General features: G+C 39.0%; 1 protein-coding gene across 3 annotated transcripts in view; it reads left to right on the top strand.

Moving 5' to 3' along the window:
- Positions 1–3,746, top strand: part of sult2st3 (sulfotransferase family 2, cytosolic sulfotransferase 3) — a 23,354-nt gene extending 19,608 nt beyond the window's left edge. For all 3 annotated transcript variants that reach the window (XM_046043997.1, XM_046043998.1, XM_046043996.1), the window contains 2 exons: positions 2,200–2,380; positions 2,665–3,746. In XM_046043997.1, coding sequence (XP_045899953.1) covers positions 2,200–2,380; positions 2,665–2,780 — 297 coding nt within the window. In that variant the 3' untranslated portion in view covers positions 2,781–3,746. The remainder of the gene's footprint in view (positions 1–2,199; positions 2,381–2,664) is intronic.
- The last annotated feature ends 12,869 nt before the right edge of the window (positions 3,747–16,615 follow it).

Here is a 16,615-nt window from a genome sequence, read left to right as displayed (position 1 = left end):
AGGAAAACAAAATGGGTCCTTAGACCGACCCCTGAGGCACACCATATTTAACTGGACAGAACGAAGAGACATAGTTGTTTACAGACACGCAAAACTTCCTATTTGACAGGTAGGATGAAAACCATTCTAGGCAGTACCAGAGATCCCCACCCAGTGCCTCAGTCTGTCTAACATGATGTTGTGATCAAAGGTGTCAAAAGCAGCGCTAAGGTCCAGGAGTACCAGGACTGAGCACATGCCTTCATCAGCAGACATTAAAAGGTCATTGGTGACTTTAAGCAGGGCAGTCTCAGTGCTGTGGTACTTCCTAAAACCAGACTGAAACTTTTCAAATAATTTGTTATTTTCCAGTACAGTGAGCAGCTGTTTGGACACAATTCTTTCTAGAATCTTTGCAATAAAAGGCAGTTTTGAAATTGGTCTAAAATTATGTTGGAGGGAGGGATCTAAACCAGGTTTCTTTAAAAGTGGGTTCACGCAAGCCGTTTTAAAATAATCAGGGACACAACAAGTAGATAGGGAGCTGTTGAAAAAAGAGATCAAATGGGGCCAGCAGAATCTATTACTTTCAATAAAAACTTTGTAGGTATTACATCAAGTGGGCTGGAGGACACTCTCATTTGTGATACTGTTTTTAAAAGCTCAGACAAGTCGATGGGATAAAACTGGTTAAAACTCTCTTGTTGCTGGTGAGGAACCTCTGAGTAAGAGGCCACGGGGGTAATAGAGGCTCTGATTGACACCACCTTATTGGTGAAATAAGATAAAAATAATTCACAGTCATCATTACTTCCAGCTGAGGCACAAGGAGGAGTTGGGTTTACCAGCTGATCCACAGTCTTAAACAGAAACCTGGGATTGTGTTTATGTGTAGTAATCGGTTCAGAAAAATAGTGTGTTCTCGCATCCTTAACCAAGTTATTGTATTTAATTGATAAATCCTTCAGACTGAGGTAATGGACTTGGAGACTGGATTTTTTCCATCTGCGCTCTGCTTTCCTGCATTCCCTTTTTAGGCTGCGAATGCTGTCATTTATCCAGGCCTAACCTTTAGAGGAGCAGTAATATTTAGTGACGACAAGCAGATATGATTGAAGTGATCGACCAGATTGTTGGTGTTGGAAACAGACAGGTGTTGGCTTTGGCTCTGAAAGAATGTGCAAAACTGAAACACTTTGTTCATTAAAGATGCGAGAACACACAGAAAGGAGGTGAGGCGGCATGAGTAACAGGCAAATCGCAGCTAAAAACAATACATCTGTGGAAATGCTGACACCCAGGGTAAAAACCAAGTCCAGTGTATGACCACGGTTATGGGTTTGCCCTTTGATATGTTGTTTGAAGTTAAAAGAAGTGGCCATATTTAAAAAGTCAGTTGCATTAACATTGGTGGGGTCATCAACATGAATATTAAAATCGCCACAAAGAACAATTCTGTCATAATTTAAAACCAGAGTAGATAAAATGTAGCCAGTGAAGGAGATGTAGCCGGTGGAGGAGATGCAACAGTTTCGGCCGGCACTGTCCGCCGAAAGAGATCCGTATCAGGGAGACTCGAAGCCGCAGGTCCGGACCGGAGTGTCGTCAGGAGGAGGAAAAGCCTGGGAAGGCTAGAGGGGTCCCATAACACGGATGTTGGCGGTTGCGCTAACAGAAACAATCTGTTTGGCTTGTACTGTTAGTCGCCAGAGCTTTGTTGTGATCAGTAGCGTTGATAGCGTTTTTACGGTCATCTAGCTTAAAATCCATGTCGGATGACTAAAATCCTTGACTCACATAAAACCTAAGTTAAAAACTTAAGTTAAAAACTTAAGTTAAATAAAAAGGATATAAAAAATGTAATGAAAAAGTGTGGATTAAAACTGGATAAGAGTCCGGTTTAAGACGGAGCTTCCGACAGGTAGCAACAGACGCCAACGCATGCGCAGAGTACAGATTACGTCAGCAATTACGTCAGCGATCTTGTGACCATAAGCACTAGTCACACAATGGCAACTCCTGTTTTGGTTCGACTGGAAAAGTCGCACTTAACGGAATTCACAGGTTTAAGTTGCATTCCCGTTGTTCTCAACCTTTCCTTGTCCGAACAATAGAAATCATATAGAAAGTTCTTCATTTGAGAATGTCCCTCATAAGATAAAGGCCAACACCTGTTGCTTCACATAAATGAAAGAAAATGTCTCCATGCCCCTCCTGTAGGACCTTCCAGCAGCTCTCAGGCGTATTTCAGAGTTCCTTGGCCGTCATCTGAGTGAAGAATCCATTCAGAAGATAGCAGAGCATTGCTCCTTCAAGAACATGAAAGCCAACAACATGTCCAACTTCAGCCTGGTCCCTAAGAAATACATGGACCCTGACAAATCTTCGTTCTTCAGGAAAGGTGAGGCTCTATGTGTCCATCATCACTTCCTCTTCTTTTGTCACTTTGCTTTGATTTGCATTTAACCGCTGAAATATCAGCGTGGTTAAAGCAGATTAACTCAGTTTAGTACCTAGTGATCAAATTGGGGTATTGGGCATGAGATTTATTCAGATATGTTATTGGATGTTCATTCTCCATTAGTGTCTAACTGTATTTTTAGATTTAGAGCAGTTGATTTTCTTTTGCATCAGAGATTCGTTCGTTCATTTGACTGTCTTGGTGTGTTTGTGTTTTTATGTTAGGTGTTGTGGGAGACTGGAAAAACCATTTCAGCTCAGAGAGTCTGGCTAAATTTACATCGGTCCTTCGCAAAGAGCTGGGCAGTGAGAGCGTTTCTCTGCCTTGGAGCCTAGACTGACCAACACCGGAACAAAGACAGAGAGGGAAAGAGCTGTAGAAGTCAAATCAAGGCCCAGACATATCAAGCATTTCAAAAATTGGTGCTAATGTTTTAGTTTAATATTAGGCAAATGACTAATTGAGACTTACATTTTTTATATAACAAACAACTTCTTTAAAGTTATTGATTGTATTAATATTTTGTCACTTGATCTGTCCAGGAGGTAGACAGCATCTATGAAAGTTCATCCTCTGCAGAAAACACATTCTGTTAAACTGCCAACAAGGAAATGTTGCTACAACACCGATCATTTGGATCCTTCACGACTGTAATTGAGCTTATTGCAGCTTTATACTCCAGTACCAGAAAACATTTTGTAGTTGTTCTGCTACTAAACGTGATAAATGACGCAAATTGCTGGCTTCTTGCTAGCTTGCATGTAATTGTCTGTTAAGGCATAAAAGCAGTGCAGTCCATTTACAATATAAGTGTATGGGAGGGACCAAACTACTTCCTCACAAATCAAGTGACAATTTGCAATACAAACATGGAGGAAAAACAACCCCTGATGTCATATAAAACAGTGTGATTACCTAATTTCACAATTATTTTAACAGTTTCAATCTACCTTTATTACGGAGTGTAAATTACCTTTATTATGGCCCAGCATCTCATAAGTATTCTGTTAAAGTTAGGTTATTATTTGGCTCATTATTTTAGATATAAAGGTCGAAGCTTTCATTTTGAAGACCTCTTGCCAGAAAAGGAAAAATTGGTACGATACATCATCAAGTGTGTCTGTTTACCATTAACCGAAATGAGCTGTCATCCAGGCTGTGTGCGCGCAGTCACGGAGTAAAGCGCTGGTCGGGCACTTGTCACAGTCACAGAGCTGGACAGATGCAAACATTTAGAAAATCAGGCAAATATCTTTTCAGTTCAAGGCTTTATTGTTCTACTAATACAACTGAAATCTAGTGAGTGCACACCATGGCACTGGTGTCCCTGTTTGAAAGCAGCCTGCGTCGCTCTTTCACGAGCCAGCAAGTGAAACACTTTCACTTTCCATTAACGGCGCATTAAAATCGTCTTTAGTCTCTGCAAAGCAAATGAAGACCACACTGTAAGATCTATGTCAGACGATCACTGCATTGACTGAGATATAGGCTTTTAAAAGTGTCCTGTTGTTGAACAGGTCATCGCTACACATCAGTTACTATCTGTTTCGATGTCCGACGGTGAGTCCATAATGTCGCCGGTGAAACTAATCTTTCACTCAGCAGCTACCAGCTGTTATTTTGTTTTTCAGATGCACAGAGAGAGAGAGAGAGAGCGCGCGCGAGCGAGAATATGGTGGATAAAACAGTCCTGTTGGGTTTTACGCATGACGCACAGCTTCCTCTGTATCTAGGTTTACCTGCTTCAACAATGAGCTGCTCTCCTGTTACTGCCACAATAATTCTTTGCGTTGTGAAGATTAATTCGATGCTTCAGGAATAATCACATTGTATTGGCAGTCTGTGCAACTGCAAAACAAGTGGTTAGGTTGGCTACATCTCCATAATAAAAGGCACACGTAACAAAAGTTGGCTGGGCAGCAAAAGTGATATTTTAAAGTGATCTTATAAACACCTTCATGGAGATTTTAAAAGGAAAATAATTGTAGAAATAGCTAAATTACAGATAATCAGCTTCTTCACTGCATTTGCAGGAATATTTTAATGGGCTACTTAAAAAAACAAACTCATCAAGTTGCCTAGTCTAATGCAATAGACAGTCCATTTTTACTCTGATAGCCTATCTTGACCTTTCCTCATGTGGACACATAGGGGCTGTGCACAACAAAACATGCAAGAATTAAATCCCCACACTACCATGGATAGTAGTGGTCTAACGGGTTGCAGAATCCGTGGTATGGATCTTTTCCACACGGTGCGGCACGCAGGTGGACCGCGGATTGATTGCAAAGTTTATGAAATATCCTGTTTGACCTCTCAAAATATCCTTTATTCTGGAAATGTCAGAGAACCCAGTTAGATTCTGAATGTGCAGAACTTTGAACATGAGCAGAAAACCTGCTGAAACACAGGAGCTATTAAAGTCCTTGAGTTTATAACTGAATTTAAATGATTTAATTTATTATTGATGGTGCCACATGCACATTTAAAGAGGTTACCTCAATCAGTCAGGCCTGTGTGTGTGTTGCAGTGATGATATTAAAAGTTGATCTACAGGAGAAACATATCTGAAAGCAACCCAAAATGCCCAAGAGCTGCTCTGCATTATATTCTGTTACAGTTTTAGATTTTAAATAGCTTTATTATACCTTTATTAAATGAGAAAAACTCTTTTTCCAAGGATGTCCTGGCCAAGGCAGGCAGTAGTACAATTGCACATTTAAAATGGAAATAAATAATCAGTTACAAGGTCATAAAATATCAAAATGTTCTTAAATACTCACCACAATTCAGCAACACCTGAATTTTGTGTGTCCCTTTACATAAATAATTTCCACAATAAATTGATGCAGAAAAGGCAGAAATTGGTGTAGAAAAACACCAGAATGCAGGAAATTAAGTGTTTAACCCCCCTGTTCATACTGTCGCAGTTTTGTTGTTATATTATTATAATTAGACACATGACATTACAATTGAGCAACATCAAAATGAGACAGTTAATAGTGTTGTTCTAAGTTTTGTTGTGCCGTATAAGTAGAGGATGTTTACTGTTGTTTTACTGCTTTACAGACTTAACTTTGGGGTGGGGTGGAGGTCAATTATTATGTGAAGATATTAAGTTTTATGGGCTGGGCTAAGCCCCCAATGTTTCAAGATCCTAAAAACGCCCCTGGCGTTCTCTGTACTAAACGCCAGAGCTGTTAAGCTGATCAGAAATTAAAATGTGTTGTTTCCGGGTAAATTCCGTGATCCTGCTGCAAGCACGTTCGTTATTAGGTAACATGGATGCGTGTGCACACACGGAGTGAGTGGAAGTTGGAAGCGCAAGAACCGATGGATGCGGTAACTGTAGGTGTCGAATCTTTTTTTTTTCTTGGACGAAATCACTTGCCTGTGATCAAAGATAGTGAGAGCAGCTGATGTTGTGGAGTATCCTGTAGCCAAATTCATGTTAAATAATTATTGAGGCAGACAAAAACTTTCCAACCTCTTACAACCAGAAGCTTTGGCTTTTTCACCCAGTGGTGAACAAAGTTACTGAGGCATATTCAGATCCTTTTTTCTTTTTTTTCGTTTAATAAAAGTACTAATAGGCCTACCTCGCTGTAAAAATACTCAAGTACTGCATTGAAAAAGTTAAGTAAAAGTATGTTATTAGGCTATAAGCAGGAAAATGTAGAAGTAGCCTATTAAAAATAAAAGTAGCATACTCAAAGCAGAAAGAAAAATGTCCCATATGACTGTTATACTATTAGCCTAGATATCATATTAGATTATTATTCCTCATGCATTAATGTAGTTGGTTGTGGTTGAACTATTTTTTATCAGAGTGCTATTAATGATTATTTTTAGTATTAATCAGCTGATTATTTTCTCCATTAATCGATTGTAATAAATTCTGAAAATAGTGAGAGAGCTCTGCGTGACACCTTGCATGCTTGTTTTGTCAGTTCATACCTCAAAATCAATAAAAACACATTAAAATAATAAAAAGTTAAAGCAAATCTTCAGGTTTGTAAAGCTGGAACCATGAAATGTTTTTATATGAAAAATGACAAATGCTAAATCAGATGCCAATTCAGTTTCTGTCAATTAGCCTAACTGATGCAGCAGTTCTACTAGCTGTAACTAGTAATTGAAGGGCAAGTTCTGTGTGTACGATATACATTGAGCACTGCTGTGCATTGGGCTCGTTTGGGGCCAAATCTCTTATTATTTTTGATAGGCTACATTTGTATTTTTGAAATAAGTATCAACAGTCTCATCAGATTTACCTATTTTTATAATTTCTATTTGTTCGGGTCAATTATAAACTATAGGTCAAATTTAACTGTTAGTAAAAGCTTGAGAGAATTGGCTGGGGCCGAGGGGCCGCTGCTGCAAATATTTGAGTGGCTCCTCCTCTAACACGCGTTATCTCACTCCAAACTTTTGATAAAACATGAGAGCCCTGCCTTCGCCCTTGCCTGGTCATGTAACTTTCTTCTGTATACTCTTCAGACATTTTCCTCTTTGCCTTTTTCTCGGCTATCTCTCCTTCTCTCCAGTGCCTGGAGTCCAGCATGTGTGCGGGTGTACAGAACTCTCTCTACCACTGTTCCTGTACACGAAAACTAACACCACCTGTTGCTGATTGGCTGGAACAATGTTTTAGGGAAGGTCCACACCATTTAATTTTTTTTCCATTTTCAGAGCCAGGGCTGTGTAGGAAAACCAGATTTTTATCAGAGCACACACAATGCAGAGAACTGGCAAACCGTGAGGAAATATTCACTGAATTAACAAAAAGACTACTGGATTACAATCAGTTACAATCCATTTGAAGGGCAACAAGTTTGCTTGGTAGTATGAAATGCAGCTGTTGTGTGTTTTGAAGTGACTGCAACATAAAGTTCAATAAGGGGTTAGAATATGGTATGTTTTTTGAACTAATTAATATATGGTGCTATATCTTTTTTGTGCATGCAATAGGTTTGCAAACACATTGTGAACCATCAGTTAAAGAGTAGGCTACACCATTTATATGCTTTTTCTTCAATATCTCAATCATATTGCTTGTTGCCTGCTTATGCTTTGGCCTTTATTAAAATATAACATTGGAAAACTGAAGTCTTCTTGGTAACCTTTTTTTTAGTTAGTTTTGGTTGCTAGACACAGGAAATAACATTTAGTTGGAGGCACAAACCACAACAGCAGTTACATATACAAAAGACCAGTTGTGGATCAGAGTGACTGCACTGTAGTCAGCCATCAGCATGCAGGGTATATGAGGAAGCCGGAGCTTTTCAACAATGAAAACTGTTGACAGCGAGGTCTGTGGATTAAGTTGATAATAAAAGCAAGTAAAGACATTCAAGGGTACAACAGGAGAAGGAGATAAAAGCTACAGACAGTCTCCTACTATCAGGTGTTTGTGTGAGTTTGACTTGAGATCTATCTGCCCACTGTTGTCCAAATTGCTGTAAACATCCTTGTTAATATCAATCAGCCAATAATGGAAAATATTGTGTCACTATAATTATTAATATTCTAGGGCTGGGCACGTTAACACATTATTATCGCATTAACGCATTAATTAATTAATGCCGACAATTATTTTATTGCACGTTAAAATAAGTTTTTAACTGAGTGAAGTCTGTGCAAGTGAACACACGCACATAAGACCACCGCTATATTATATATATATTATATATTTGATTTGATTACATTAATATATAAGTTGAGATTTACAAGAAATATTTTATTGCTACTGTGTAAAAGGAATACGGCTGGTAAAAAGCACCTTATTTATTTAAAGTGTTTGCAAACCAAGTTATTGCACTTTTGTGTATAAAGTCAATTTTGCGCGTAACAATCCGATTAAAAAATGTAATCGTTTCGTAGAATATTCATGACTTTAAAACTGTATGATTTAAACTGACCCATTTTCTTGGCTCTCAAGCTGCATGTTAAGCAACCTGGAGACTGTATGCAAACATGTCCCAGCCTGTCTCCACCCTGCAGACAACAAAGGGAGAGGCGTAATAGAGCCCGAGAGACTCATCATCTCTGGCATCTCACATGGCTGCACGCAGAGACACACACACAAATTTAGAAAATTGGCAAATGTACAATATGCAAAGCATAATTTCACAGCTAGTGAAGTCAAATAAACGCTGCAAAAGATCACTTACTTTCTTGAAATGTTTTTCACTTAACCAATAGATGGCAGCAAAACATCATCACTGTTTCTGTAGACTGCGTTCACTCTCAAATACAGACGCTCATAAAGAGGTCCGTCTGACCAGATTCATAGAAAATTAAGCTGGTTGCTGGTTTTATTTGCACCTCTAAATTTATAATTTAGAAATGTATTATTAGACATTTAAGGGTAAACATGCACTAGACAGATGATGTTATCAGAATCATCCAATAAATCGTGTCACATTCTGAACATTAAAGCTGTTAAAACCCCACATGTGCTGTGGAATTATTTTGACTCAAGACGCTGGCAAATTTGTCAGTGATTGCATCCCCTGATAGATTTGTTCCTCATAGGCTCCATCATAAAGTTAAAACGAGTCAAATTTGTCATTGTCTTGGTTTGGCACTATCTCAATTAAACAAATAAATAATGTTTGAATAGTGATAAAATGTTATTCAGTCTAATGAAACTTATTAATTTCTCAACTGCTAATTACTGCTGATTTAATATTTTGCACGAGAGTATGCTGAACACTAGTTCATTTGTGCTATACAAATTCACAGGACTTCTAGGACCATTGCTATTTCTTGTCTTATTTTCTCTTCAGCGCTGTCTTTTCTGTGAAAGGTTTAATTTAAAAAAAAAAAACGCTCTTGTCTTGTAAATTATCCGTAAAACATTTACTCAACTTTATTTGAGTAAATGTTTATTTTATTTAAACTATGCATTTGTTCATACATCAATCCCCACATTTGTTTCAAATTCCCTTCAACATACAGTATATATCTAATCAATAACTTTATTACAACAGTAAATATCTGTACATAACAAATATCCAGGTTCTCTTCCTTTGCTCTTGTCAGTTCTATGCATTAATGAACTCGCGCACACACACACACACACACACACACACACACACAAACGCGCACTCACCAGCAAGATCTAACTTTCTTGTTCCCAGACTAAGTAAAACTAAAGAAAAGATTGTGACTATATATAAATGACATAAAGCACATACTTATATTCTTTGAGTTTCAGGTTCCCTTTGTTGTTCCTTTGGCATAAAATATCAAACTGAACCTATGGGTGGGTTCACCGGACTCAAACTCTGGTGCGGACTAAACAACCACTCTCTGGTCTGCCTTCGAAGAGGTGGTCTCGGACTGCTTTCAAGTGAACTCTGGTGCGGTTCATTAAATAAATGAAAATAAATAATCATAAAAACGTTTTCTCTCCCTGTTTTGGTGACCAAAATGTCGACTAGCAGGGAACAAACCTGGACTCCCAGGGAAGTGAGATGCGACCTAAATATTTGGGCTAAAGAGAATGTTTCTCAATTACTAGAGGAGGTACAAAATAAGTAATATTCAGCCATAAAATGAAGGAGAATAGATTCCAGAGATCTGTTGAGTCACTGTCGAGTATGTGCCAACAGTACATCAAAGTATTGTAGTATGTAAGTATTTGGCTTATGTTTCCAATTTCTGGACTGTCTTAGAGCAAACCTATAGACTATGGAGGACTTAATCACAACCGTTTATCTAATATGGCGCAGGTTAATACCATCACCAACACAGGAGCACCGATGAGACATTTTCGTACACAAGCAATGCGATGCCCGGCTCCTGCTACAGTGATATACTGTGTCATCAAATACTGAGACACCCTATTTAATTTCAGCTTTACCATCAATTAGGATAGCTTTAACAATACAATGATGAATTGAGTTAATTTGTCAATTTACATGTATTATACCATCTGGATGATGCAGACAAAATCTGTGGTGACAAACACCAGCCATGTCCTGTACAAATACTATTATTGATTCCTGAAATGTTTGCATTTGAGACAAGATGTTTTTTTCTTTCTTGGTTTCTGTGGCGCTGAATACAAATACAAATATGTAGAAAAAGTTAGAAATCCTACATATACTTAATATATTTCAACAATCATTAATTTGATTAAAACTACTAAGCCACTGAAAGGTAAGGCACACTCCTCAGTTATTTTCTTGTTTTAAAGCATACACAACATTGTAATGCTGCAGAACTACTCCTGTGAGTGTGTGTTGGTGTGACCCTCCCATCTCCCCGTCCCCTGAGTTCTGACACTGTTTCAATTACATGGTGGCCTTTTGTGCCCGGGGGAGGGTGTGTATGTGTGTGTTTCTGTAGAGGCAGACGGTGTGGTGCCTGCTCCAGGACACCCACCTCGCTGCTGCCTTGTGCCCACTGGTCCTGCCCTGGGCTGCCCACAGGATGCTGGCCTGCTTTGATGCCCTCTTCTCATCAACATACTGTAGACATACACACTTATACAAGATAGCCAATAACTCCGCAGAAGATCCTGTAATCTCTTTAAAGTCTGTTACTCTTAGTCAGCCAACTCTTCTCTCAAGTTGGTTGACTTCCTCCGCCCAGAGCAATGCTCACATTTATCCGATAAAGCTCCAAAGGACAACAAAATGTTTTTGATCAGTTGCAGTGTTTAAAAGGCTGCTTAGGTCAAAGCAGGTTATGAAATTCACTCCCCTGTGAAACATTTTGGAGGAATTGGCTTTGAAAATTTGGATCCCAATAAACATTTGAAAACACTGAAGGCCAGACATAAAGGAGGTTGCCAGCGAACATAAGCACTCCAGCTTGAATAGGGGTAAAAGCTTATCTTAACACCACGACTGGAAACAAGGGGAAACAGCTTACCTGGCTTTGCCCAATGGTAACACCACCCTTCAGCACCTCTAAAGCTGAATTATTATGTTAAATTTTGTTCAGGATAATGTGCTGGTATTTCTTGGCCCTTGTAAAACAGCGAATTTTCATTTTTAGTGTCTGTACAGTAACTTCTGTATTTTTAAACCTGAACCCTACTTTCCTATGTTGTTGTGTCTTTGTGACTTAATTTTTAAAATTTGTCCAGTATTGAGCAAGCACCCAGCGAAACAGCGCTGCAACTTATTCCTTGCAGATGTTTGCACCCTGTCAAAGTATGTCCACTAAAGTGCTTGTTTTTGCCACTGACAATTCAGATGTTATTTTAAGTGTCAACTTTATGGAAAGGATCCTTACAGAGATGGACCATTTTTTTTAAAATAGTAAGACAGTCACTGTACCGCTCTCATCAAAGGAACCAGACACCCTTGACAAAAAGAGTAATTTTACCTCTGGTCTATGTCGATAAATTTGTTTGTGTTATTGTGCGACTATGGTGTTTTTAACCCTTTAAAAACACAAAAGTCACACAATAATACAAACAAACAAAGCAAAAAGTCACACAATAACACAAACAAACAAAGCAACAAAGTCACACAATGACACAAACAAACTAACCGGCTGAGGCAGCAGTAGACCAGCAACTCCTGTGTTCTGCAAGGTATAATTACTATTTTTATCAAGGGAGCCTGGTGGCTTTGACCATAGCAATATAGTAACAAATCTTGCTCTTTAAAAAAAAGGTTTGTCTCTGTAGGAATCCTTTCCACAATATTTCCAGACACTTAGTAACAATCTGAGTGGCAGTGGCAAAAACAACCACTTTAGTGGATGTATTCTGACAGGGCGCAATTTCCCGCAAGGATTACATTGTAGCCCTTTATCACTGCTGCTGGCGGCAGCATGCTTGCTCAACAATGGACCAACTGAAAAAAAATGTTTTCCCAATTCATCACATTTACACAAAAATATGGGGAAATAGTTACCCTTTAAACAAAGAAAGACATAAAACCAACAATAAAGTTTTATGTACTGGAGCCCATCTGGCCAAACGAGATCTGATTCTACATCAGACTTGACTAAGGCTTGAGTTGGATTTCATCCTATTGGACAGGTAAACTAAAATTACTGCAAAGCATGTGAAATATTGTGATGTTGTGCTTTAGTTGGCTCAAGTTAGATAATGTTAGCTTGCCGACCAGTTGCTAACATTATCCGGTGAAAAATAATATAGTTGTTTGGCTTTCCACATTACTTCATCAGCTAACGTGGTTCATATTACTATCTTGTGTACCACCAGTATTATGTCAAAGTGTTGATTTTAGCCTGCAAGAAATGATATAATGGTATAAAGCAAATGTGGAACGATTTGTTTATCTGAGCCTATGGTGATGCAAGGCATGAGCAGCCATCTACTTTAGCACAAATCTGCCGCTGTTTGTTTCGTAACATTCAATTTAAATTTATTGTCGTTTTACCAATGCTCAGGTACACAGCTTCTCCACTGCCTCAGTCGTTGTAACTTACGTGACCCACATAACATACAATAATGCAACACAATGGTGCAGGACAACACCACAATGGAAACCATCCACCATAGTAACGTTACTTACTGCGGTCTAACTGTCATTGATTGATTCAGTCCAGCTCACTTTTTGTTATCATACAATATATTTAGCTGTGCTGACAACTACATATAGCCCCTTTAAGTAACACCATAATTTGTTACCGTTAGACAGAGCCAGACTAGCTGTTTCCCTGTTTCCAGTCTTTAAGCTAGGCTAAGTTAACTGGCTACTGACTCCAGCTAAATATTTACTGTACAGACGTGAGAGTATCTGCGTGATATTGATGTGTGATATCAGTATTCTCATCTAATTGGCAAGAGAGTGAAAATACCAAACTATTCCTTTGCAAATTTTTTCATCACACCTTCACACGCTGAAGCTGACTATTGTATCCATAATGTTTCTGTATTATCTGCATAGCTAAACTGTCAATGCTTGATGTTCCTGTTAGATACATACAGCACACTACCAGCCCTCCCCAGGGTCATATAGCCTGCTGTAGACAGATAGACCAGGGATAACATACACTGCAACATCTAAACTTCCTCTCCTCCCTTTTCACAGGGTAGTCACCAGGAACATTGATGCATCACCTTTGTATGCCTTCTTGTTAAATTATGGTGCACAACACGGGGTCTCTGTATTTATCTTTCTAATAGCTACCTCGACACACAGTTTGTTACTTTTTTACTTACTTTGCTTTTGCTTTGTCCTTAATTCATTTTTTTCCCAAATTAAATACTTTATACATCTGTGTGATATCTATCCATATAAAGTGGCTTTTTTTTTAGAGAAAACACACCCTGGTTTTTCCTCGAATACAACAGATTTGACATATTTTAACTTAGGGCTTATGTCAAGCTGCTCAGAGCGGTTTAACCAGTTTTGATTATGGACCTTTCCTCTTCTGCTTTGTTATAGACATAAACAAAATACACATTCTTTCTGACAACATATTATCTCTTCCATCCATCCCTCAGCTGTCTACATACCCTTCATTCTCTCTTTACTTTGAATGCACTAACAACAATCAATCATATGTTTCCCCAGGACAGTGGACATATACAGTGATATATTCAGCCACGTAAACAGGTAGGTAGCATTTGCAGTGCTATGTGAATAACTTAAATTTCTCAAGCATACATGCAGATGCACACACTCTTCAGTCACGCCCCACCCAGGGTGTCTGCACAGTTCCGGGCCGTGGAGCAATTAGCAGTGATGGCAGGAAGCTAGTTAGTGTTATCTGCTGACATGGCGGCCTCCACTGGCACTGACAGACCCTGAACCGGTCACGTAGAGACACAGACAGTCAGACAGAGAGCCAGAGAGGGAGGAAGAGGAGGAGGTGAACGGGTCTAAGAGCCCCCACGCAAGTGGCCTGAGAGGACATCCATATTATTTTTTACCTGCATGCCATCATCTTAAATTAGAAATGAGACTCAAGGGAACCAGGAAATACTGTGTTTAGTCCCACATTGTCTGTCAAGAGAATAATTAAATAAACCTAAATTTTCTTTTTTTGGTAATAATTATTTATCTTACTGTTTTCATTTAGTGATTAAATGTTCTCAGTCTGTGATGATCAGGACACCAGTTATCCATGCTAAAACAATCTATTAATCAGCAATTAATAAACCAGCATAAATTATTCCTCGACTTTACTGTGTCATCTATTTTTACAAAATATAAGAAAAACGACATGGTGTCCCATCTATGTGCCACTGATTAGTCTGCACTACGGCTCCTGGCTGCGATACGAAGTCTCTATTGTTTCAGCAGCACGTCTCTCTTCCTGTATGCATGACACTACACACATGCCTGGAGTGGGTGGCTGGGTGGGGTTTTGTGAAGGGGCGCTGGGAATGACAGTATGAGTGGCGCATTACAGTCCAGTCCAAATTTAGTTATAAACCATGTTCAAAATCTGTATAAAAGTTCTGTACAATATTTACAAAATAAAGCAAAAACTATAAAAACAACACAGTAAAATCTCAAAGATCAGTACAAAAGGACAATAAAATAAAAAGGTGACTCTCATAATGAGTTAAAAGCCAGAGAATATAAAGATTCTTGGGAGAAGGAGCAACTGTCAGCTGACCTGAGCGAACTTGATGGAATGTATGTCGTAAAAGTCGGACAGATAGGTTGGAGGCAACCCATTTAATGATTTGTAGGTAAACAATATAATCTCATTAAAAATGAGAAAAATAAAGTCATTCCATAAACGTACAGTGAGACAGAAAAGGGAGGCCAGTATGGGGGAAATGGGGTTTCGCCTGCTTTTTCCTGTTAAAAGACAAGCTGCAGCATTCTGGATCAACTGCAAAACAGCATAAAATGATGTGGTCAGGCAGTCCCAAAAAAGACTAAACAAAATAAACAGCAGAAATCCCTGAATGAGGCTCTGACACAACATCAGGCACGTAGGTTTGACCAGCTTCTGGTCACATCGTCAGACTGGCAGGCGCACACTGACGGTAGTGTTCAGGGTCCACCGTTATTTTAATTATGCATCAAAGTATCAGCATATGGCTGAGTAAAAAACAATTGACACTAATTCTTGGCCACATATCAAGCTAGGTGATAGCCCATTTAATGCATTCATAAGGCTAATAAATAATCACAAAAGCTTGTAAACTCTGTTTTGCAGTTCGTGCTACAGGCGTACAAGCTTACATCTATAAGTTTCAAGGCAAAGAAACAAGTGCAAGTGTGTCACAGAAATCTGAAAGGTATACTACCGGGTACAAACTTAGTGGCCAAGTGTAGTTTTCAGTGCTCCTGTTGCGCCTGCCTGACCTAATGAGGGAGCACTCGGCCTCAGCCAAAACAGACACATAGAGACCTCACCAGACTGGAAACTAAGGTAAACTCCAATTGCAACTTTACATTGCAATTTTAAAAAGCTGGATGTTGAACTAATCCATGCTATATGAATATATATCACATGCTGTGCAGTAATGTTAGCTTACCTGTCCAATAGCATGAAAGCCAACTCTGGTTCCGTTTTTAAAACTAATACAAAACAAAGCTGAGGACTCTTCATGACTCAACGCCTTTGTGATGTTGACTGTGTTTTCGACCGACGTCAATCCAATTGTTTTTTGGCACGACAGGCGTCAGCTATTTTTTTGGGGGGGGGGGGGGGGGTTTGTTGTTGTTTTGAGTCTGTTGTGCTGGGAGCCAGTTGTTTTTTGAAGGTTAGTGGACTCAATTTTGTTGGCTGCCATCTGTTGTTGCTGTGTGTACAGTTCAGAATCAGTAGGTAAGAGGATCGGTAGCATGCATGCATAAAATCCGACCCCATATCTTAACATAGGCAGCAGCATAGTGTCTGAGACAGAAGGCGTGTGGTTCATTTTTATGTCAGCTTACAGCACGTTGACAAAAAAGTGATTAACTGATAAGTGATTTCATTAAAAAACTGTTCCTTGGAAGGATAGCATTGCACATTTTTTTCAAGTCTGAATGAAACACTTGCCCTTATGTAGCCTACAAAAAGTTGTTCCTGATGTCTGTGCTGGCTGTGAAGAGATCCCTTCATAATGCTATTTGTTAGTGGTGGGGAACAACATCCACAGTCCTCATTCTGAGCTAAAATACATTTCAAAGTTCAGCCAAACTTAATATGAACACACGGGCATGTGAGCCTTGAAAAATATGAACCAATCTTCAAATCCTTATTTGGCAAAAAAATGACTCAAATACT

This window comes from Micropterus dolomieu, linkage group LG03 (assembly GCF_021292245.1).
Source record: "Micropterus dolomieu isolate WLL.071019.BEF.003 ecotype Adirondacks linkage group LG03, ASM2129224v1, whole genome shotgun sequence".
Taxonomy (NCBI): Eukaryota; Metazoa; Chordata; class Actinopteri; order Centrarchiformes; family Centrarchidae; genus Micropterus; species Micropterus dolomieu.
This window is presented reverse-complemented; position numbering and strand designations above follow the sequence as displayed.